This window comes from Pristiophorus japonicus, chromosome 11, assembly GCF_044704955.1.
Source record: "Pristiophorus japonicus isolate sPriJap1 chromosome 11, sPriJap1.hap1, whole genome shotgun sequence".
In the NCBI taxonomy this organism is placed as follows: domain Eukaryota; kingdom Metazoa; phylum Chordata; class Chondrichthyes; family Pristiophoridae; genus Pristiophorus; species Pristiophorus japonicus.
In genome coordinates this window covers 86056541-86078908 of record NC_091987.1, presented here as the reverse complement: position 1 = coordinate 86078908, position 22368 = coordinate 86056541, and the positions used below count along the sequence as shown (strand labels likewise).

General features: G+C 43.0%; 2 protein-coding genes across 3 annotated transcripts in view; one reads left to right on the top strand and one right to left on the bottom strand.

The window, feature by feature from the left end:
- rpl24 (ribosomal protein L24) overlaps positions 1–22368 on the bottom strand; it is a 257054-nt gene that overhangs the window by 71229 nt on the left and 163457 nt on the right. The gene's annotated exons all lie outside the window — the stretch shown is intronic.
- The window catches only part of cep97 (centrosomal protein 97), a 126075-nt gene that overhangs the window by 62518 nt on the left and 41189 nt on the right, over positions 1–22368 (top strand). For both annotated transcript variants that reach the window (XM_070892989.1, XM_070892988.1), the window contains 4 exons: positions 7860–7961; positions 15183–15296; positions 15548–15714; positions 22153–22317. In XM_070892989.1, the coding sequence (XP_070749090.1) occupies positions 7860–7961; positions 15183–15296; positions 15548–15714; positions 22153–22317 (548 nt within the window). The remainder of the gene's footprint in view (positions 1–7859; positions 7962–15182; positions 15297–15547; positions 15715–22152; positions 22318–22368) is intronic.

Sequence of the window (22368 nt, the reverse complement as noted above, 5' to 3'; positions counted from 1 at the left end):
TGGCGACAAACGCAGGGGGAGGGGTCAAAGTGACCAGCCGGTACCACAGCATTGTGGCCACCAGCTGGTTTATGACTAGCGCTCGACCCCTGTAGGACAGCACTCGGAGCAGTCCTGTCCAGCGCCCTAGGCGAGCGGCGACCTTGGCCTCCAGCTCCTGCCAGTTCGCCGGCCAGGCTCCCTCGTCGGGGCTAAGGTAGACTCCCAGATAGAGGAGATGGGTCGTGCTCCAGGCAAAAGGCCTGAGCTCCTCCGGCAGGGAGTCCACCCGCCACTGACCCACCAGGAGTCCGGAACATTTCTCCCAGTTGATCCTGGCGGAGGACGCGGCCGAGTAAATCTCCTGGCACTCACGCATCCTCCGCAGGTCAGCGGGATCCTCTACCGCGAGGAGCACGTCATCGGCGTAAGCCGAGAGGACGACCTCCACGCCCGGCCCTTGCAGAGCCAGTCCCGTCAACCTCGTCCGCAAGAGGCGCAGGAAAGGCTCCACGCAAACAGCATATAACTGGCCGGACATGGGGCATCCCTGGCGCACCCCTCTCCTAAAGCGAAGGGGCGCCGTCAAGGACCTCCTTGTGCATGAATCCCAAAAAGTTAGTTTGCAGGTGCAGCAGGTAATCAGGAAGGCGAATGGAATGTTGGCCTTCATTGCAAGAGGGATGGAGTACAAAAGCAGGGAGGTCCTTCTGCAACTGTGCAGGGTATTGGTGAGGCCGCACCTGGAGTACTGCGTGCAGTTTTGGTCACCTTACTTAAGGAAGGATATGCTAGCTTTCGAGGAGGTACAGAAACGATTCACTAGGCTGATTCCGGAGATGAGGGGGTTACCTTATGATGATAGATTGAGTAGACTGGGCCTTTACTCGGAGTTCAGAAGGATGAGGGGTGATCTTATAGAAACATTTTAAATAATGAAAGGGATAGACAAGATAGAGGCAGAGAGGTTGTTTCCGCTGGTCGGGGAGACTAGAACTACGGGGCACAGCCTCAAAATACAGGGGAACCAATTTAAAACATAGAAACATCGAAACATAGAAAATAGGTGCAGGAGCAGGCCATTCAGCCCTTCTAGCCTGCACCGCCATTCAGTGAGTTCATGGCTGAACATGCAACTTCAGTACCCCATTCCTGTTTTCTCGCCATACCCCTTGATCCCCCTTGTAGTAAGGACTACATCTAACTCCTTTTTGAATATATTTAGTGAATTGGCCTCAACAACTTTCTGTGGTAGAGAATTCTACAGGTTCACCACTCTCTGGGTGAAGAAGTTTCTCCTCATCTCGGTCCTAAATGGCTTACCCCTTATCCTTAGACTGTGACCCCTGGTTCTGGACTTCCCCAACATTGGGAACATTCTTCCTGCATCCAACCTGTCCAAACCCATCAGACTTTTAAGCGTTTCCATGACGTCCCCTCTCATTCTTCTGAACTCCAGTGAATACAAGCCCAGTTGACCCAGTCTTTCTTGATAGGTCAGTCCCGCCATCCCGGGAATCAGTCTGGTGAATCTTCGCTGCACTCCCTCAATAGCAAGAATGTCCTTCCTCAGGTTAGGAGACCAAAACTGTACACAATACTCCAGGTGTGGCCTCACCAAGTCCCTGTACAACTGTAGCAACTCCTCCCTGCCCCTGTACTCAAATCCCCTCGCTATGAAGGCCAACATGCCATTTGCTTTCTTAACCGCCTGCTGTACCTGCATGCCAACCTTCAATGACTGATGTACCATGACACCCAGGTCTTGTTGCACCTCCCCTTTTCCTAATATGTCACCATTCAGATAATAGTCTGTCTCTCTGTTTTTACCACCAAAGTGGATAACCTCACATTTATCCACATTGTACTTCATCTGCCATGCATTTGCCCACTCACCTAATCTATCCAAGTCGCTCTGCAGCCTCATAGCATCCTCCTCGCAGCTCGCACTGCCACCCAACTTAGTGTCATCCGCAAATTTGGAGATACTACATTTAATCCCCTCATCTAAATCATTAATGTACAGTGTAAACAGCTGGGGCCCCAGCACAGAACCTTGCGGTAGCCCACTAGTCACTGCCTGCCATTCTGAAAAGTACCCATTTACTCCTACTCTTTGCTTCCTGTCTGACAACCAGTTCTCAATCCATGTCAGCACACTACCCCCAATCCCATGTGCTTTAACTTTGCACATTAATCTCTTGTGTGGGACCTTGTCGAAAGCCTTCTGAAAGTCCAAATATACCACATCAACTGGTTCTCCCTTGTCCACTCTACTGGAAACATCCTCAAAAAATTCCAGAAGATTTGTCAAGCATGATTTCCCTTTTACAAATCCATGCTGACTTGGACCTATCATGTCACCTCTTTCCAAATGCGCTGCTATGACATCCTTAATAATTGATTCCATCATTTTACCCACTACTGATGTCAGGCTGACCGGTCTATAATACCCTGTTTTCTCTCTCCCTCCTTTTTTAAAAAGTGGGGTTACATTGGCTACCCTCCACTCGATAGGAACTGATCCAGAGTCAATGGAATGTTGGAAAATGACTGTCAATGCATCCGTTATTTTCAAGGCCACCACCTTAAGTACTCTGGGATGCAGTCCATCAGGCCCTGGGGATTTATCGGCCTTCAATCCCATTAATTTCCCCAACACAATTTCCCGACTAATAAGGATTTCCCTCAGTTCCTCCTCCTTACTAGACCCTCTGACCCCTTTTATATCCGGAAGGTTGTTAGTGTCCTCCTTAGTGAATACCGAACCAAAGTACTTGTTCAATTGGTCCGCCATTTCTTTGTTCCCCATTATGACTTCCCCTGATTCTGACTGCAGGGGACCTACGTTTGTCTTTACTAACCTTTTTCTCTTTACATATCTATAGAAACTTTTGCAATCTGTCTTAATGTTCCCTGCAAGCTTCTTCTCGTACTCCATTTTCCCTGCCCTAATCAAACCCTTTGTCCTCCTCTGCTGAGTTCTAAATTTCTCCCAGTCTCCTGGTTCGCTGCTATTTCTGGCCAATTTGTATGCCACTTCCTTGGCTTTAATACTATCCCTGATTTCCCTTGATAGCCACGGTTGAGCCACCTTCCATTTTTTATTTTTACGCCAGACAGGAATGTACAATTGTTGTAGTTCACCTTGCGGTCTCTAAATGTCTGCCATTGCCCATCCACTGTCAACCCCTTAAATATCATTTGCCAATCTATCCTAGCCAATTCACGCCTCATACCTTCAAAGTTACCCTTCTTTAAGTTCTGGACCATGGTCTCTGAATTAACTGTTTCATTCTCCATCCTAATGCAGAATTCCACCATATTATGGTCACTCTTCCTCAAGGGGCCTCGCACAACGAGATTGCTAATTAATCCTCTCTCATTACACAACGCCCAGTCTAAGGTGGCCTCCCCCTAGTTGGTTCCTCGACATATTGGCCTAGAAAACCATCCCTTATGCACTCCAGGAAATCCTCCTCCACCGTATTGCTTCCAGTTTGTTTAGTCCAATCTATGTGCATATTAAAGTCACCCATTATAACTGCTGCACCCTTATTGCATGCACCCCTAATTTCCTGTTTGATGATCTCCCCAACATCACTATTACTGTTTGGAGGTCTGTACACAACTCCCACTAATGTTTTTTGCCCTTTGGTGTTCCTATTTCTTATGTTAGGTAATTAGAAAGGCAAATGGAATATTGGCCTTTATTGCAAGGCGGATGGAGTATAAAAGTAGGGAAGTCTTGCTACAACTGCACAGGGCACTGGTGAAACTACACCTAGATAGTCTTGCATTGGAGGCAGTTCAGAGAAGTTTCACTAGGTTGATTCGTGAGATGAAGCGGTTGTTTTATGAGAAAAGGCAGGGCAGGTTGGGCTTATACTCATTGGAGTTTAGAAGAATGAGAGGAGATCTTATTGAAACATATAAGATTCTGAGGGGGCTTGACTGGATGTTTCCCCTCATGGGAGAATCTGGAACTAGGGGGCATAGTTTCAAAATAAGGGGCTGCCCATTTAAGACTGAGATAAGGAGGAAATTCTTCTGTGAGGGTCGTGGATCTTTAGAATTCTCTACCCCAGAGAGCTGTGGAGGCTGTGTCATTAAATATATTCAAGGCTGAGATAGACAGATTCTTGAACTATGGGGGAGTCAAGGGTTAGGGGGAACAGGCAGGAAAGTGGAGTTGAGGTCAAAATCAGATCAGGCATGATCTTATTGAATGGTGGAGCAAGCTCGAAGAGCCATATGGCCTACTCCTGCTCCTATTTCTTATGTTCTTATGTAATCAGCAATTATCATCTATTACGTTTGATAGGCCCATACTTGGTTCTGCTACGATATAGGCCTCAGCCCTACCCCTAGGATTTTCATTTCTTTAAGAAAAACCCATTATAACGCTAAATATTGAAATCATGGTCCTTTAATTTAAAATCTCTCAATAGAATATTTTAGCTTTCAGGGTTCCTCAGTTATGAGTTATAAACAAAAGGAGATAGAAGAGATTTGCATTATTGGGGCTCAATTTGTAACAAAATTGATGAGTTGACGGCACAAATTGAGACAAATAGGTATGATCTGAGCCATTACAGAGATGTGGCTGAAAGGCGACCAGGACTGGGAATTAAATATTCAGGGGTACTTGACAATCCAGAAGGACAGACAGAAAGGAAAAGGAGTTGGGGTAGCTCTACTGATAAAGGATGGAATCACTGCAATAGTAAGAAATGATACTGGCTCAAATGATAAGGGTGTTGAAACAGTTTGGGTGGAGATAAGGAACAATAAGGGGGAAAAAGTCACTGGTGGACGTAATCTATAGGCCCCCTAACAGTAGCAACTCTGTTCGTCGGAGTATAAACCAGGAAATAGTGGGGGCTTGTAACCTCCATGATGATTTTAACCTCCATACTGATTGGACAAATCAAATTGGTCAGGGTAGCCTTGAGGAGGAGTTCATAGAGTGCATAAAGGACGGGTTCCTTGAGCAGTATGTAATGGAACCAACCAGGGGGCAAGCTGGTCCTGTGTAATGAGACAGGATTAATAAACAATCTCCTAGTAAAGGATCCCCTTGGAATGAGTGATCATACCTGGTTGAATTTCAAATTCAAATGGGGGGTGAGAAAGTTGAATCTCTAAGCAGTGTACTAAGCTTAAATAAAGGAGACTATGAAGGTATGTGGGCAGAGTTGGGTAAAGTGGACTGGGCAAATAGATTAAAGCATAGGACGATTGATGAACAGTGGTGTATATTTAAGGAGATATTTCACAACTCTCAAGAAAAATATATTCCAGTGAGGAGGAAAGGATGCAAGAGAAAAGAGAGCCATCCGTGGCAAACTAAAGAAATAAAGGATGGTATTCAATTAGAAACAAGGACATACAAAGTGGCCAAAATTAATGGGAGTACAGAAGACTGGGAAGCTTTTAAAAGCCAGCAAAGTACGACTAAAAAAGTGATTAAGAAAGGGAAGATAGACTATGAAAGTAAACTAGCACAAAATATAAAAACGGATAGCAAGAGTTTCTATAGGTATATAAAAAGGTGGCTAAAGTAAATGTTGGTCCCTTAGAGGAAGAGACCGGGGAACTAGTAATGGGGAACATGGAGATGGCAGAAACTCTGAACAAATATTTTGTATCAGTCTTTACAGTAGAGGACACTAACAATATTCTGACAGTCGATCTAGGGGCTATAAGGGGGGAGGAACTTAACACAATCACAATCACAAAGGAGGTGGTACTCAGTAAGATAATGGGACTCAAGGCAGATAAATCTCCTGGACCTGATGGCTTGCATCCTAGAGTCTTAAGAGAAGTAGCGGCAGGGATTGTGGATGCATTGGTTGTAATTTACCAAAATTCTCTGGATTCTGGGGAGGTCCCAACAGATTGGAAAACTGCAAATGTAACATCCCTATTTAAAAAAGGAAGCGTACAAAAAGCAGGAAACAATAGACCAGTTAGCCTAACATCTGCAGTAGCAGGACATTTGGAAAAGCAAAATTTGGTCAGGCAGAGTCAGCATGGATTTATGAAGGGGAAGTCATGTTTGACAAATTTGCTGGAGTTCTTTGAAGATGTAACAAACAGTGTGGATAAAGGGGAACCAGTGGATGTGGTGTATTTGGACTTCCAGAAGGCATTTGACAAGGTTACTGCACAAGATAAAAGTTCAAGGGGTTGGGGTAATATATTAGCATGGATAGAGGACTGGCTAACTAACAGAAAACAGAGAGTCGGGATAAATGGTTTATTCTCTGGTTGGCAACCAGTAACTAGTGTGGTGCCGCAGGGATCAGTGCTGGGACCCCAGCTATTTACAATCTATATAAACGACTTGGAAGAAGGAACTGAGTGTAACATAGCCAAGTTTGTTGACAATACAAAGATGGGAGGAAAAGCAATGTGTGAGGAGGACACACAAAATACACAAAAGGACATAGACAGGCTAAGTGAGTGGGCAAAAATTTGTCAAATGGAGTATAATGTTGGAAAATGTGAGGTCATGCACTTTGGCAGAAAAAAAATCAAAGAGCAAGTTATTATTTAAATGGAGAAAGATTGCAAAGTGCCGCAGTACAGCGGGACCTGGGGGTACTTGTGCATAAAACACAAAAGGATAGTATGCAGGTACAGCAAGTGATCAGGAAGGCCAATGGTATCTTGGCCTTTATTGCAAAGGGGATGGAGTATAAAAGCAGGGAAGTCTTGCTACAGCTATATAAGGTATTGGTGAGGCCACAATTGGAATACTGCGTGCAGTTTTGGTTTCCATATTTACGAAAGGATATACTTGCTTTGGAGGCAGTTCAGAGAAGGTTCACTAGGTTAATTCCGGGGATGAGGGGGTTTACTTATGAGGAAAGCTTGAGTAGGTTGGGCCTCTACTCATTGGAATTCAGAAGAATGAGAGGTGATCTTATTGAAATGTATAAGATTATGAGGGGGCTTGACAAGGTGGCTGCAGAGAGGATGTTTCCACTGATGGGGGAGACTAGATCTCGAGGGCATGATCTTAGAATAAGGGGCCGCCCATTTAAAACAGAGATGAGGAGAAACTTTTTCTTTGTGGGTTGTTAATCTGTGGAATTCGCTGCCTCAGAGAGCTATGGAAGCTGGGACATTGAATACATTTAAGACAGAAATAGACAGTTTCTTAAACGATAAGGGGATAAGGGGTTATGGGGAGCGGGTGGGAAAGTGGAGCTGAGTCCATGATCAGATCAGCCACGATCTTATTAAATGGCGGAGCAGGCTCGAGGGGCCGTATGGCCTACTCACGCTTCTATTTCTTATGTTCTTATTTTCTTAATTCAAGGGCCAACCTTCCCTTCCCAAAAATGTGGTTACATGAATTGTAGCTCCTGAGTTGTGAAGCTGTCGTTGATTTTCAGGTCTGAAAGTTTATCAAAACAGGAACAGGTAGCCTTTATAAACATGAGGTCCAATGAAAGTATGAATGTTCCTTTAAAATTTCCTGCTGTTGAAGACAGACTCTCAAACCTGACATCTTTGTTTTTTGACTTGTACCATATTTTATGGTATTATAATAAATGGTGGGGCATTATTTACTTGAAATGTAATATCTGCTACTTAAAGCTGAAACTTGACATTTATGAATAGACCTGCCTGAACATAATCTTTTCTTCAGATGGTAATTAAAAGTGCAGAGGAGTAGCCTGGTATATGTAGTGATGCAGGACAGGCTTTACTTGAGGCTTGATATCTAGCTTCATGAACCAGATTTGCCCATAATGTGACCTTTTTGCTGGTCAAAAAGACATCTGTGTAATGTGTGTTCAAGAGAATCTTAGTGCTAATTCATGATTCTTCTCTGTAATCTGGCATCTGTTCTCTGCTTTTCACAGACCGTGGAACCAGTTAATCGTTGCTTATCACTTCAACATTTGGATTTGTCAGATAACAACATTCCCCTGATAGGTGACCTATCAAAACTCTTGTCTCTGAAGGTATGATTACACCTCCAATAGGGATTAAGAAAATATTATATTTAGGATACTATAGAATACATTTTTTTTTTAAACTCCTCTCGGGAGGCACGTTAATCACTAAAATCTTTTCCATAGACTGCATGCCTCCATTTTTACTGATTCTTAGTTTTAACATGTGGTTCACGAGGTTGATTCCTGGGATGAAACGGTTGTCTTATGAAGAAAGGTTGGGTCTATACTCATTGGAGTTTAGAAGAATGAGAGGTGATCTTATTGAAACGTATAAGATTCTAAGGGGGCTTGACAGTGTTATGTTTTCGGTGTTATGTTATGACATTACAAACAAACAAACACACGGGCTTTAAGATGGCTGATAACTTCAGCAAGCCAGTCAGGTGACTCTCTCTTTATTGTTGTAAACAGTAATGGCTGCAGTGCCACAGTAGTCCACTGGGTGGAGCTATATATATATTGCACTTCTCCCTCTTTAATGAAGAAGTAATTATAACAAACAATCATTATACATTACTTGCATAGTTATACATAACAAACGAAATTGACTTATTTTGCTATATTTACAAATCAAACTTAACCACTTGTTTTCTGTTTCGAAGAGGATATCTTCGCTCTTGAACAGAACCTTCCAAACATGGTGTTGAACTTAGACTCATTCGAGGCTGATCCTGAGGAAAGATTTCTTCCAAGGGTTGCCTTGATTTACATTTGAACTCTACAACTTCAGACTGTTTGTCTGCCTGACTCGGACTCAGACTTAAACTTGTATCCAGTACATTTGATGTAGGATATGCTACTGGTACTTGTATCAAAACTATCTGACTCTGATTCGGACTTAAATTCTGACTTTCTCTTCGAGTTGTTTCTAGTACATCTGATGTAGGATTTGCTACTGGTACTCTACTTGTAACAAGACTACTTATCAGAAATAATTGAATCATTCCAACCTTCAACTCCTTCCACGTCTGTAGGTAAAATGTGAACAAACTTAACCTGTCCATGATCAAACAAGTTGACCAAATATGTGTGAGGACCACATATCTTCACCACTCTTACTGGTAACCACTTTAACCATTTATGGTGATGGTTCTCTCCTGATTTAATTTCACACTTCTCTCTTTTACTCTACCTCTATCATGATTCTCTTTCTCTCTTCTACAGACTGTGCCAAGTTTGGTTTTAACAACCAGAATCTGGTTCATGGCTGTCGTTTGAGAAACAACTCTGCTGGTGTTCTACCAGTAGTTGTATGAAGAGTATTACGATATGTAATTAGAAAATTAGCCAATTTGTGGTCCAATTGGATTTGGATCCAATATCTGTTTGATGAGGGCACGTTTTACAATTTGTACTGTGCGCTCTGCTGCACCATTTGAAGCAGGGTGGTACGGTGGAACCTTGGTATGTTTCACACCATTTTTGCTCGTGAACTGTGCAAATTCCTCTGAACAAAATTGTGGTCCATTATCAGAAACAATTTCTTCTGGGAGGCCAAATGAAGAAAATAATCTTCACAAAATGTCTAATGTTTTACTTGTTATTTTCCACATCGGAAACACCTCGATCCACTTCGAATGGCAATCAATCACAATGAACAATTGTTGTCCTTCTAGCTCAGCAAAATCGATATGTAACCTTTGCCACACCCTCAGAGACCATTTCCATGGCTGTAATTGTACTGATGGTGGTTTGTTGCTTACCGATTGACATGTCGTACACTGACTGACGATGTACTCTATATCTTTATCTAAACCTGGCCACCGTGAATAACTGCATGCAAAACTCTTGGTCAAGCACATTCCCAGGTGCTGGTCAAGAAGATCTCCTAGTAATTTGGACCTAAATTTATTTGATACAACCACGCTTACACCCCACATGATGCAATCTTTATCCATTGATAATTCATTCCTACGAATGAAGAATGGATGAATATCTTTGTCTGTTACCTGGTTTAGTCAGCCGTTTGCGATGTAATCATACACCTTTGACGTAACTGGGTCACGTTTGGTTGCTCTACCAATCTCTTCAGCTGTGACTGGCAGTTCATCAATGTGTGAAAAATAGAACACTTCTTTTCTATCGGGTGTAACTTGTGATGAGGAAGGCAATCTAGACATAGCATCAGCATTACTGTGATCAGCTGATCATCTGAATTCAATATCGTATGTATATGCTGACAAAATCAAAGCCCATCTCTGCATTCGAGCTGCAGCTAATATTGGAACTGGGGACTTTGGATGGAGGATTGCTGTCAGGGGCTTATGGTCAGTAATGATGATAAACTTGCAACCATACAAGTATTTGTGGAACTTCGTGACCCCAAAAATTAAAGCTTCCCTTTCGATTTGCGTATAATTACGCTCACTGGCACTGAGAATGCGTGAAGCAAAAGCAATTGGTCCCCATTACGTAGTACATGAGAGATCACTGCCCCAACTCCATAGGGGGAGGCATCACATGGTAGCTTGATCTCCTTAGATACGTCATAGTGAACTAACATGGTGCTCTCTACCAATTTGCTTTTACACTCCTTGAATGCTGTGTTGCATTCTTCTGACCACTTCCAATGGACCTGTTTTTTCAATAGTTCATTCAGTGCATGTTACACTGTAGCCAAATTTGGTAGGAACTTCCCATAATAGTTCAAAAGACCTAAAAATGATCGAAGTTCAGTGACATTCTTGGAAGTGGATGCATTTCTGATTGCATCCAGTTTTCCTTTGGTTGGATGTAAACCAACTTTGTCTACTCTGTACCCCAAGTACTCCATTGAGTTTTGAAATAACTCACACTTGCGAGCAGTCACTCGTACTCTGCTTCTCTAGCCGTTTGAGGACTTCATTCAATATGTTATTATGAATTTGCCTGTTTGGTGCTGAAATTAGTATGTCATCTAAATAACATACTACCCCTTCAATACCTTGCAAAATCTGGTTCATCACCCCTTGAAATATGGCAGGGGCGGAACACACTCCAGGTGGTAGCCTATTAAATTGATATAGGCCTAGATGAGTACTTCTAATCAAGCATGACTAGAATTCCTCATCTAGTTCAAGTTGTAAGTAGGCATTCGTAAGATCCAACTTTGAGAAGATCTGATCACCTGTTAGTGTTGTGAACAAATCTTCTACATTTGGCAATGTGTTAGAGGTTCTAGATTATCCTCTAGAACCTGGTTTATGGTTACTTTATAATCACCACACAACCTTACCTTACCATTGGACTTGGGTACAACAACAATGGGTGTAGCCCAATTATATAGATCTATCTTAGAGATAATGTCCTCAGTCTCTAGTCTTTTGAGTTCTTGCTCAACTCTCTATTCTATGTGCATATGGTACAGGACATGGCTTGCAGTAAACTGGTCCTGCAACATCTGCGTGGATGATGATACTTTTCAAATTGCTGTTGGATACCCTCCTTCTCCTGTTGATGTGCAGCTCTAAAGCCTCCTCGTCTTATTGTTTTTCTTCCATGCTATGTAGTCTCTGGGGATTTCTACTTAGAGCTTTGAAAGTTGGTTTACTTTTCAGTCGGCATGCCTTTGCAAGATGCCCAGTTTTCTTGCAGACGAAACACTCTGCCTTCACATATGGACAACTTTGAGCAATGTGTTATCCCAGGCACCGATGGCATGACTTCAATGCTCTGTTACCATTGCCAGTTGCTGAGACCTTGTGGCTTTTTACTTTTAACCTGCAGGCGATTCGCCTCGGTTGCCTGACGACTGGAAATGATACGAAATTCTCGGAAATATTGGTCGGCCATGCCCATTGACATAGCTGTTTGACAAGCTAAATCAAAAGTCAAGTTAGGAGTTGTTAAAACTTTCTTCTGATCGCATCAAACAAAGCGATCACGCAATGCTCGGTCCTGAAAGTTTCCGAAATGACAGTGAATGGATAGCTTTTTTTAATGCTACAATGTACTCACTGATACTTTCATCGGTTAACTGATCTTGTATTCAGCAATTTCCAGGGGCTCAGGACTGTAGTGCTCTGCTTAAGTGATGTACCCTTTGGCTTGACAAGCACAAGCACATTTTTCAGGGCTTCATACACCTTGGGCCCTGCTTCAGTTAAGAAAATAGCCAGTTTTCTTTCCAACACCACCCGGTTATGGTTTTCATCACTGGAGACTTCGATATTATTTGCCGTGGAAAACATTTCTAGCCGCTTCACATACGCTCTGAAACTTTGACGGTTGCATTGAAACTCCCCCCAAGCGCCCTATTATTCCCATAGGTGCGGCCATCTGGACTCTGGCAGTTCAGCCAAGTGTACTAGTAATTTGCCATGGATTTTTAGCTATTAATCAAAACAGAGAAGCTCTCAAAATCTCTGTCAGATGGCTGAATCATCCACCAACAAAAATTTCAGCTAGGTTATCCGATTTATCCCATTCTCCATCGCCAATGTTATGTTTTCGGTGCGACATCACAAACACACAGGCTTTTAAGATGGCTGATAACGTCAGGAAGCCAGTCAGGTGACTCCCTCTTTATTGTTGTAAACAGCAATGGCTGCAATACCACAGTAGTCCATTGGATGGAGCTATATATTTATTACAGACAGGGTAGATGCAGAGAGGATGGTTCCCCTCATAGGGGAATCTAGAACTAGGGGGTATAGTTTCAGAATAAGGGGTCGCACATTTAAAACGGAAATAAGGAGAAATTTCTTCTGAGGGTCGTGAATATTTGGAATTCTCTACCCCAGAGAGCTGTGGAGGCTGGGTCATTGAATATATTTAAGGTGGAGGTAGACAAATTTTTGAACGATGAGGGAGTACAGGATTGTGGGCAATAGGCAGGGAAGTGGAGTTGAGGCCAAGATCAGATCAGCCATGATCTTAATGAATGGTGGAGCAGGCTCGAGGGGCCAAATGGTGTACTCCTGCTCTTATTTCTTATGTTTTTACGGAGGCCGGAATTCCCAGGCTTTGTTGCACTGCTTATGGGTCAGGAGAAGCAGGAATGTTTTCCCCAGGCCCATAATGCTTACCTCAACGTGATTGGATCCCACAATCGGCCGACCGTCTCATCCAAAAGACGGCACCATTGACAGTGCAGCACTCCCTCAGTACTGCATTGGTGTGTCAGCGTAGATTTTGTGCTTACATCTCTGGAATGGGACTCAGTCCCACAAACTTCTGATGCTGAGGCAAGTGTGTTACTGATGACACTGCTGTTCTAAGATGTAGTGTCTTTCTTTAATGTAAGAATAAGATTAGCAACAGTGTCCCTATATATGAAGCAGCGAGCTGCATTTGTTGGCTACATTGCCCTGCTTTTTCTTCTATGACTTTTACCTGTAGCTGCTCATGAATTCACTGATGGAAGATAAAAAGCACAATCCCATGTTCTACCACAGCATAGTGTAGCATGTGGTATGCTACTTCATCATACTGTCTGGCCCTATATTTATATTTTAGAACTAAGCAACACTTATACCCTTTCCCCTACTTTATTTTCTCATAACATAAAAAATAGGAGCAGGAGTAGGCCATTTGGCCCCTCAAGCCTGCTCTGCCATTAATGGCTGATCTGATCATGGACTCGGCTCCACTTCCCATAACCCTTTATTTCCTTATCGCTCAAAAATCTGTCTACCTCCGCCTTAAATATATTCAATGACCCAGACTCCACAGCTCTCTGGGGCAGAGAATTCCATTGATTTACAACCCTCAGAGACGAAATTCCTCCTCATCTCAGTTTTAAATGGGCGACCCCTTATTCTAAGACTATGTCCCCTAGTTTTAGTTTCCCCTATGAGTGGAAATATCCACCTTGTCAAGCCCCTTCATTATCTTGTATGTTTCGATAAGATCACCTCTCATTCTTCTGAACTCCATTGAGTATAGGCTCAAACTATCTTCATAAGTCAACCCCTTCATCTCCGGAATCAACCTAGTGAACCTTCTGAACAGCCTCCTATGCAAGTATCTCCTTCCTTAAATACGGAGACCAAAACTGTACGTAGTACTCTAGGTGTGGCCTATACCCTGTATAGTTGTAGCAGGACTTCTGCTTTTATACTCTATCCCCTTGCAATAATGGCCAACATTCCATTTACTTTTCTGATTACTTGCTGCAATTGCATACAAACTTTTTATGTTTCATGCACAAGGCCCCCCAGGTCCCTCTGTACTGCAGCACTTTGCAATTTTTCTCCATTTAAATTATAATTTGCTTTTCTATTTTTTCTGCCAAAGTGGATAACCTCACATTTTCCCACATTATACTCCATCTGCCAAATTTTTGCCCACTCACTTAACCTGTCTATATCCCTTTGCAGATTTTTTGTGTCCTGCTCACAATTTGCTTTCCCACTTTGTATCATAGCAAACTTGGCTATGGTCCCTTCATCCAAGTCATTAATATAGATTGTAAATAGTTGAGAACCCAGCACCGATCCCTGCGGCACCCCATTAGTCACTGTTTGCCAACCGGAAAATTACCCATTTATGCTGACTCTTTGTCTTCTGTTAGTTAGCCAATCCTCTATCCATGCTAATATATTATCCCCCAACCCTGTGAACTTTTATCACGCAGTAACCTTTTATGTGGCACCTTATCGAATGCCTTCTGGAAATCCAAAGACACCACATCCACTGGTTCCCCCTTATCCACCCTGCTCGTTACATCCTCAAAGAACTCCAGCAAATTTGTCAAACATGATTTCCCTTTCATAAAACCATGCTGACTCTGCTTGATTGAATTATGCTTTTCCAAATGTCCTGCTACTGCTTCCTTAATAATGGACTTCAGCATTTTCCCAACAACAGATGTTAGGCTAACTGGTCTATAGTTGCCTACTTTCTGTTTGCCTCCTTTTTTAAATAGGGGCGTTACATTTGCGGTTTTCCAATCCACTGGAACCTCCCCAGAGTCCAGGGAGTTTTGGTAGATTACAACCAATGCATCTACTATCTCTGCAGCCACTTTTAAGACCCTAGGATGCAAACCATCAGGTCCAGAGGACTTGTCCGCCTTTAGTCCCATTATTTTACCGAGTACTACTACTTTAGAGATAATGATTGTATAAGTTCCTCCCTCTCTGTAGCCTCTTGATTATCCACTATTGGGATGTTGTGATTCATGTTATGAATGATGAGGTGCTGTTAGAACTAAGCCAAGTAATGTTTTCCAGTTTGCAAAAGGTTCTGGAGTTGTAGAGCTATGCTGAGGAAATGCAACTTCTAAATATAGTTTTAACTTAACAGATACTGCTGTTGCATGGAAATACTATCACAACACTCCGGTCTGCTTCCAGTCACCTGCCTCCAGATTTAAACATCCTCTCTCTAGCAGAGAATGAAATTAGAGATCTAAATGAGGTACACTCCATTTAATTTCATTTCATGAAAGTAACAATACAAGAAAGGCTATTATTCAAGTTGTTGTGCAGTGAATATGATTGTAGCAGTAATATATAGTGTAAATGCTGGACTAATTTTCAGAAGATGCATCAATGCTGTATCATACTTTGCATTCTAAAATCAGATATTTTTTTCTTACCTAGCAGGACATCACATTGTAATGAATCTTCCTTATCCTTTCTTAAATCATATGAGATGTTTTCCATTAGGTTTCCTATCTAGGGTTCCTTTGTGAGTTGGAGCAGCTGTCAATCATGAGCAATCCATGTGTGATGGTCACACCCTCCCTTCCTGGATTTGACTATAGACCATATATAGTCAGTTGGTGTTTAACCCTGCGGATTCTAGATGGTTATGTAATCTCACAGAAAGAGAGGTAAATGGAAACTTGGATTTTTGTTACAGAATTACATATAAAATTTATTAGACACACCTAGTTCTGGTTAACATCAACTCTTGTTTACTAGAATATGTATTACATTTTTATTTTGTGCTTATAAAGTATTTCAGTAGTAAGGAATGAAACACTTCTTCTTTTGATAGCAATATTTATATCAAATATTCCTAGATATGTTATTGGATAATTAGATGCAGCATAAAGCTTTGCTACTGGCTTCCAACAAAATTCCTCGACACCAATGCCTCGCTTCACCAGTGTGAACTGCTTTTGAGTACCAATTGGTGCTGAATTGAGAATAGATTGATGCTATAGGCTCTCACCCATTGGGAACGGAGTTAAGAATGGCCAAACTCATTTTGCTCATTACTGTTGGTGTTCGATAGATCTTCTTCAATCTGGATTAGGTGCAAATCAAAGATTGAGAGGTGATGTGATTATCTACAAATCCACTGCTCCACACAGATGCCCCTTATGGTTCGCGCGTACCCATACTGCGCACAGAGCCAACAGTTGTTCTCCCCATCCTACCATCCTGCAATAAAGTAAACGTGTATGCCCTCAGGCCATCCGCTACATATTAGTCTTTTTTAATTGTGTCCAATGTTCCCTTCGCCCAACATCGTTTATGTCTACACATGCGCACGTATCGCCGCTTATTAACATATGGGCCTAACCATCGCAGGGCAAACCCCGTGTGGCCCAGTAAGCCTTTAACCATTACCTATTCTCCTACCTGTGGCACGTCTGCCGGAGATTCTAAATCCTCATCCTGGTCTCTACCTGCCTGCTGTTCCCTGACTTCCTGCCTCATACCCTTTCGTTGTATACTTAATTACATTACGTATCTCCGTTTTCTGTCGCATAGCGGGCTTAAGTCCAGTTGTCCTGTGATTACGCCCTCAGGCAATCATGGCTCGGCCGGTCATAAGCTCATATGGGTTTAAGCCCATGATGCGATTTGGAGTTGCTCGTTGTCGCATCGATATAGCAGGCAGAAATTCTGGCCAAGTCTGTCTGGTTTCTTGGATGGCTTTGGACAGAGCTGTCTTTATTGCACAATTCATCTGTTCCACCATCCCTGAACTCTGAGGGTGGTAGGGGATGTGAAACTCCTGTTTGATGCCCAGTGTGGTGCATAACAGCTTTACCATCTGCCCAGTGAAGTGGGTTCCTTGATCAGAGTCAATTTGGGTCGGAATTTGCCATTGGGGAATTGCCTCTTCGGCAAGGATGCAAGCGACTGTTGTTGCAGTACAATTCTGGGTGGCGAATGCTTCTACCCACCGCGTGAATAAATCTATCATTACTAAACAGTACTTTCTTCCTCGAGAGTTTGGCAGTGGGCCGGTAAAATCAATTTGTTTATTCTCCCACGGTCCCCGTAGACGTGGGTGATGAGCCATTCTTATTTTGATGCCTTTCCTGGATTATGTTGGGCGCATGTGATGCATTGCTGACAGTACTTAGCAACGTCGTGTCCCATTCTCGACCACCACCAATCTCTTGAGCTACTTGTTATCATGGCATTACGTACGGCATGGTTGATGCCGTGATGTAATTCCATGAGCATCTTCCTTGTGCAGGAGTGGGCCAATTAATACCTTCCCGTCCTTTCTCCATATGGAGTCCGACCTGGGCACCCCTCCTTTCTTTTTCCATTCTGATTTGTCTTTATTGCTAATGTCTGCATGTAATTTTACTATGTTAATGTCCTCCTCCATAGTCAGGCTGCATACTGGTTCTGCCTTAACTTCGACGGATACTGCCGCCGCACGAGCAGCCTCATCTGCAGCCTCGTTTCCTTTCTGAATATTGTTCACCACCTGCTGGTGGGCTTTTACTTTGATCGCCGCTGCTCGGGCGGGCTTACTAGCTGCATCTATTAACCGCCTAATTCAGCCTTCATGTTTGATGGCCTCACCGCCCGAGGTGACGAACCCCTGTCTTCCCCCAAGCGGTCATGTAGTTATGTACTATCCCGAAGGCATGGCGATTATCGGTATAGATATTCATTCACTTTCCAGAGAGTTCGAGCACACTGTGATATGTGTGCGCGCTAGGTCCATGCAGCAGAGCTGGTCTCCAGTCGTCTTGGTTAATTCTTGCCACTGGACCAAGACCTAGCTCTGTCAAGCCCGTGTGATGACTGGTGTGCAACGGCACCACACGTTTTTAAAAAAAAATCCACACACCGACATCTTCCACCCTTCAAGATTTAGTTCGGGACCTGGAATATTAGGTCCTTATTGAAACACCTGTGAACTTTTTGGCATGGAAGCAAGTCATCCTCGATACGAGGGACTGCCTACGATAATGATACTATTAACCCTCTAGATGCCAAATTATCCACTTACATATTCACTTCAAATATTCATTATTTAAGCTGCTTTAATGTCAAATGTTTTTCATTCCATAAATAAAAAGAAAAAACTGCAAATAATAGAAATCTGAACCAAAAACAGAAAATACTGGAAATACACAGCAAGTTGGTCAGTATCTATAAATAGAAAATATGCGTTGTATCACACTGAGGCTAGAAATTGGTCTTTTAGCGATAGCGGTATTTTTTGGGCATTTTTGCGCAAAAATACTGTTACAAATACCGCTATTTTTTTAAAGGGGTAAAATTGGCAACAAAATGCGCCCGACGGTAAAAATTGGCATTGCATGAGGATTTGTGGTGGAAACCACGGTCCTCACCAGCTTTAGTCTGGGGCCGATTACCGCTAAAAAGACAGGCCCTGGGAGGGGGGAAAACACACACAAAAATTGCAAAAAATCAAAAATTACAAAACATGTACAAGACCCATAACTAAGTAATTGCTGCAAAAGAATTAAAAAAAAATAAAAGCTTTAACTTACCTTTTTTTGCAGGTCTTCATACTTACCGCTGTTTCTGGGGCTGCAACACAGCTTTTTACCTGCCGTTTTTTTCGCGCAGAATACAGGTGTGCTGAACGGCCAATTTAAAGCAATATCACGTTTTTTAGTGTTGTACGATGGCGGTCCGCTTTTCAGTGGTATTTCAAAACCGCCGGCGCACAACTTTGGCCAGTTTAGTTGAGCACCTTTTTAACGTCAAAAACGGCAAAATATCGCTGAAAAAATGGGCACAAGGCTGGCAATTTCTAGCCCTGAGTGTGTACCCCTTGTCAGAACTGCAAACTAAAATATAAACCGGCTGGACATATTTCTTGCACCATGGTTGTCTTGAACACTCATAGTTTCCAGAAACTGCCACATCATGCAAGTTCTGCTCAACACTGGTTTCTACTGTCCTGCCATAATAAATAGATTCAAAAAATAACTAACTGGGTGGTTTAGTGTATTCTACTTTATTATAGGGAAAAAGCTCAAAGCAGATTTTGGGTTATCTGGTCCATTCCATGCTGCTTCCTGGACATCACTCTATTAGGTTCCAGTAAATACCATTTGCAATGCAGCAGCAGTTTGTGTGTTTGTGTCCTATACTAAGATTTTCAGCTCATGATCTAAGCCAGTGCTCCAGTGCAGTATTGAAGGAAAGCTGCACTGTCATAGATGAGAGGTTAAATCAAGTGCCGATCTACCTTCCTAATGATTCAGTTGGATGTTAAAGATCCAATGACACTACGTGAAGAAGAGCAGAGAGTTTTCTTTTGTCCTGGCCAACATTCACCCTTTAGCCAACACCACTAAAAACAGATTTGCTGGTCATTCATCCAATTAGTGTTTGTGGGCCTTGCTGTGCGCAAATTGGGTGCTGTGTTTGCCTACATTACAGCAGTACTTCAAAAGTACTTAATTGGCTGTTGAATGCTGTGGAACATCCTGAGGGCATGAAAGGTGCTATACAAATGCAAGTTTTTTGTTCTTTCTTGACTTTTCTGTTATATTGTGTTTTACTTTGTTAATATGTCAATTTCCCTGTTTCATTTTACTAACATTTGTAAATAAAATGTTAGTTGCACTATTCTTTAAAACTTTTTTTGCAATAATATCCATTTCAAAGAAAAGTTGGTAGCATAGAAAAGTATGCTAATGTTAAATCCAGTAAGCACATTAATCCCAAGTGAGGCACTTGCTAGCTCCTTGGGTACATGCCTCTGTGAGGACAGATAGGAAAGGTACAACTTCTGATTGGATGGAAACTACTGTCGGGCTGTTGTGACTGTAGATGATTCTTAAAAACCCCGCAAAGTAAAAGCTTTCCTGTGTTGTAATGTAAATCATTGGCACACAAGTATTTAAATCATTGCATCAACCCCTTTTAAGGGGCTTTGGTTAATCTATTTTAATCCATATAAAACTTGCTTTGCTCTACTTCAATTTAACCCTGACTACAGAAAGACCTTAAAATACGCATGGCATTTCTTTCCCGACATTCTGGTTACTCTTGGAAAGCATAACCTGGAAAAACTTTCAAAACATCTATCCCAACCCAGATGGCTCAGCAGGCTAAGGCAGTCAGTAAATGCATCAAACAGATTAGGTAGGTTAACCGATGTCGGCTGGGATGGCAGTAGGGTTGCTGAAATTAGGCTGTGTGGATTAGGAAGGTTGAAGATTGTCAATCGTGATTGCTATTCAGCTGGAATTGCAAATGTGGAAGCAGATTGAGGATGGGATTGTGCTTGTCTGTAATTAGCGTTGCCCCCTCTCCTGCCTCAGTAGTCTAATGGCTCCCAACCTCCACTTGGCTCACACAAAAAGAATGCTACAAGAGGCACCCAGTGCCTATGAGACCGTAAGGGACAATTTATTTTTACATTAATTATAATGTGACTTTAAAAAAATATTTCTGTAAACGAATCTGACAGAAACCAAGCTGGCAAGTTAAATGAAGATATGGGGATCCTCTTCTACATATTGTGCTATTTAGTGTGAGATCACAGTGTTAGATCAATTTTGAAAAGTCATGGTTGTAGAGCATTTATCCTCAATCACACGAGAGGTTGAGGCATGAAAATACAAAGACTTACTATGGCGATCTCCCTTCAAAGAGTCACTGACACAAGCAGAAAGGATAAATATTGTGCAGGATTTTGTCTCGGACTTTTAGCACCCAGCCCGAAAGTCCCACCCTCGACGCAGAAGTGGGCCTACTGCCCCTGAAAGGAAGCGCTCCGCTTCCTGTAGGGGCGGTCCTGGGACACTACTGTGGCGCTGAGTCCAACACTACGCAGATGCTCTGTGTGGCGCTGAAGTGCTACAATGCCAAACGGAGGGCCACTGTGCACTCTGCAGACCCTTTGGCCACCACTGGGCCACCAGAGACGCAATCGACCGAGCCAGCAGCCCGCCACCTAAGACTGAGTGCCGGGCTGCATGATGGTAGCCTGGACAACACTAGGGCCAGCATGGTTGAGCCAACCCAAGAGTCGGCTGACAAACAAACATGGCGGCCCTGGGGCGCTGCAGGCCTCCCTTTAAACGGCGCCCTGAGTCAGATGTCCACCAGTTTCGCAGCCTGCGGAGCAGGCGTTGACATCCAATCGTGCCAGCCTCACGGCCCGCGGGGCACTTTCCCCCGCAGGGCGTTAAGGGGTCGGCGCGGGCTGAAGAGGGGATTGACCACACGGTGATGATGCGGGGCGCAGCACTGTTGGATCATTGCCTCCCAAATCTCCCGGGCAATTTCCCAGGAGGTGGCAGCGCGCCCCCCCCCCCCCTTGCTGGGTGAAAACTGCCTTGCACCCCGTTTGGCACTCTCCGGAGGCACTAAAGGGGCTATAAAAAGGGGTCATTTCACCCCCTCCCCCCATATCTTTTACCTATCCTGCATACAGACTGGACCATTTTTTAAATTCTTGTGATGTAGGTGTCGTTGGCAAGGTTGGCATTTATTACCCATCCCTAGTTTCTCTGAGAAAGGGGTGGTGGGCTGGCTTTGTGAACTGTTGCAGTCCATATTGTATAGGTGCTCCCATAATGTGCATCCTTTCCTCCTTGAAGTTTTTAATTGTTTGCTATACACAGCACTGTGGCATAGGGTATTGTTTGTTTTTAGTATGGGCAATACTTTGTACATGAAAGCTTTTCAGAAGAGGTAAAGTGATTGTTCAATTATCTTTCTCTTATCTTTCTCTTACCATATACTTTGTTGCTACAGTTCTTCAAAAACATATTCTAGCCAGCCATGTACCATATCAAGATGTTCCACAGCTGCTTTCACTGTAAAGTACCAGAAAAAATAGTATCTGAACATTATGCACCATACCAAAGCTTGAAATGCTTCCAAATCCCATTAGAATAATATCAGTGAGCTGCCAGTTCTGAATGAATGTTGACTGACACCTCGCCAATTGGTGGAATTCAGTGGTCCTCCCATAAAGCAGAAGTGGGCCCTTTAAAAAGGGGGAGGCAGAGACCGCGGGTATAACAGCAGATGAATGTACTGTATAACATTATATGAACACTTTTGTTTTGTTTCAGCCTCAAAGCAGAGTGGCTTTACAGTCAAGGGAAAGGCCGATCATTTCGACCTGGTCAGCATGTGCAGCTGGTCCAATATTTGGCCTCCGTTTGTCCTCTCACATCAACTCCAGCACTGCAGTCTGCAGAGGATGCTAAACTTGAAAAAATTCTAAATAAACAGAGGTAAAAATCAGCACCCTCAATTTAAATATGACCAAATTTCTTGGATAGATA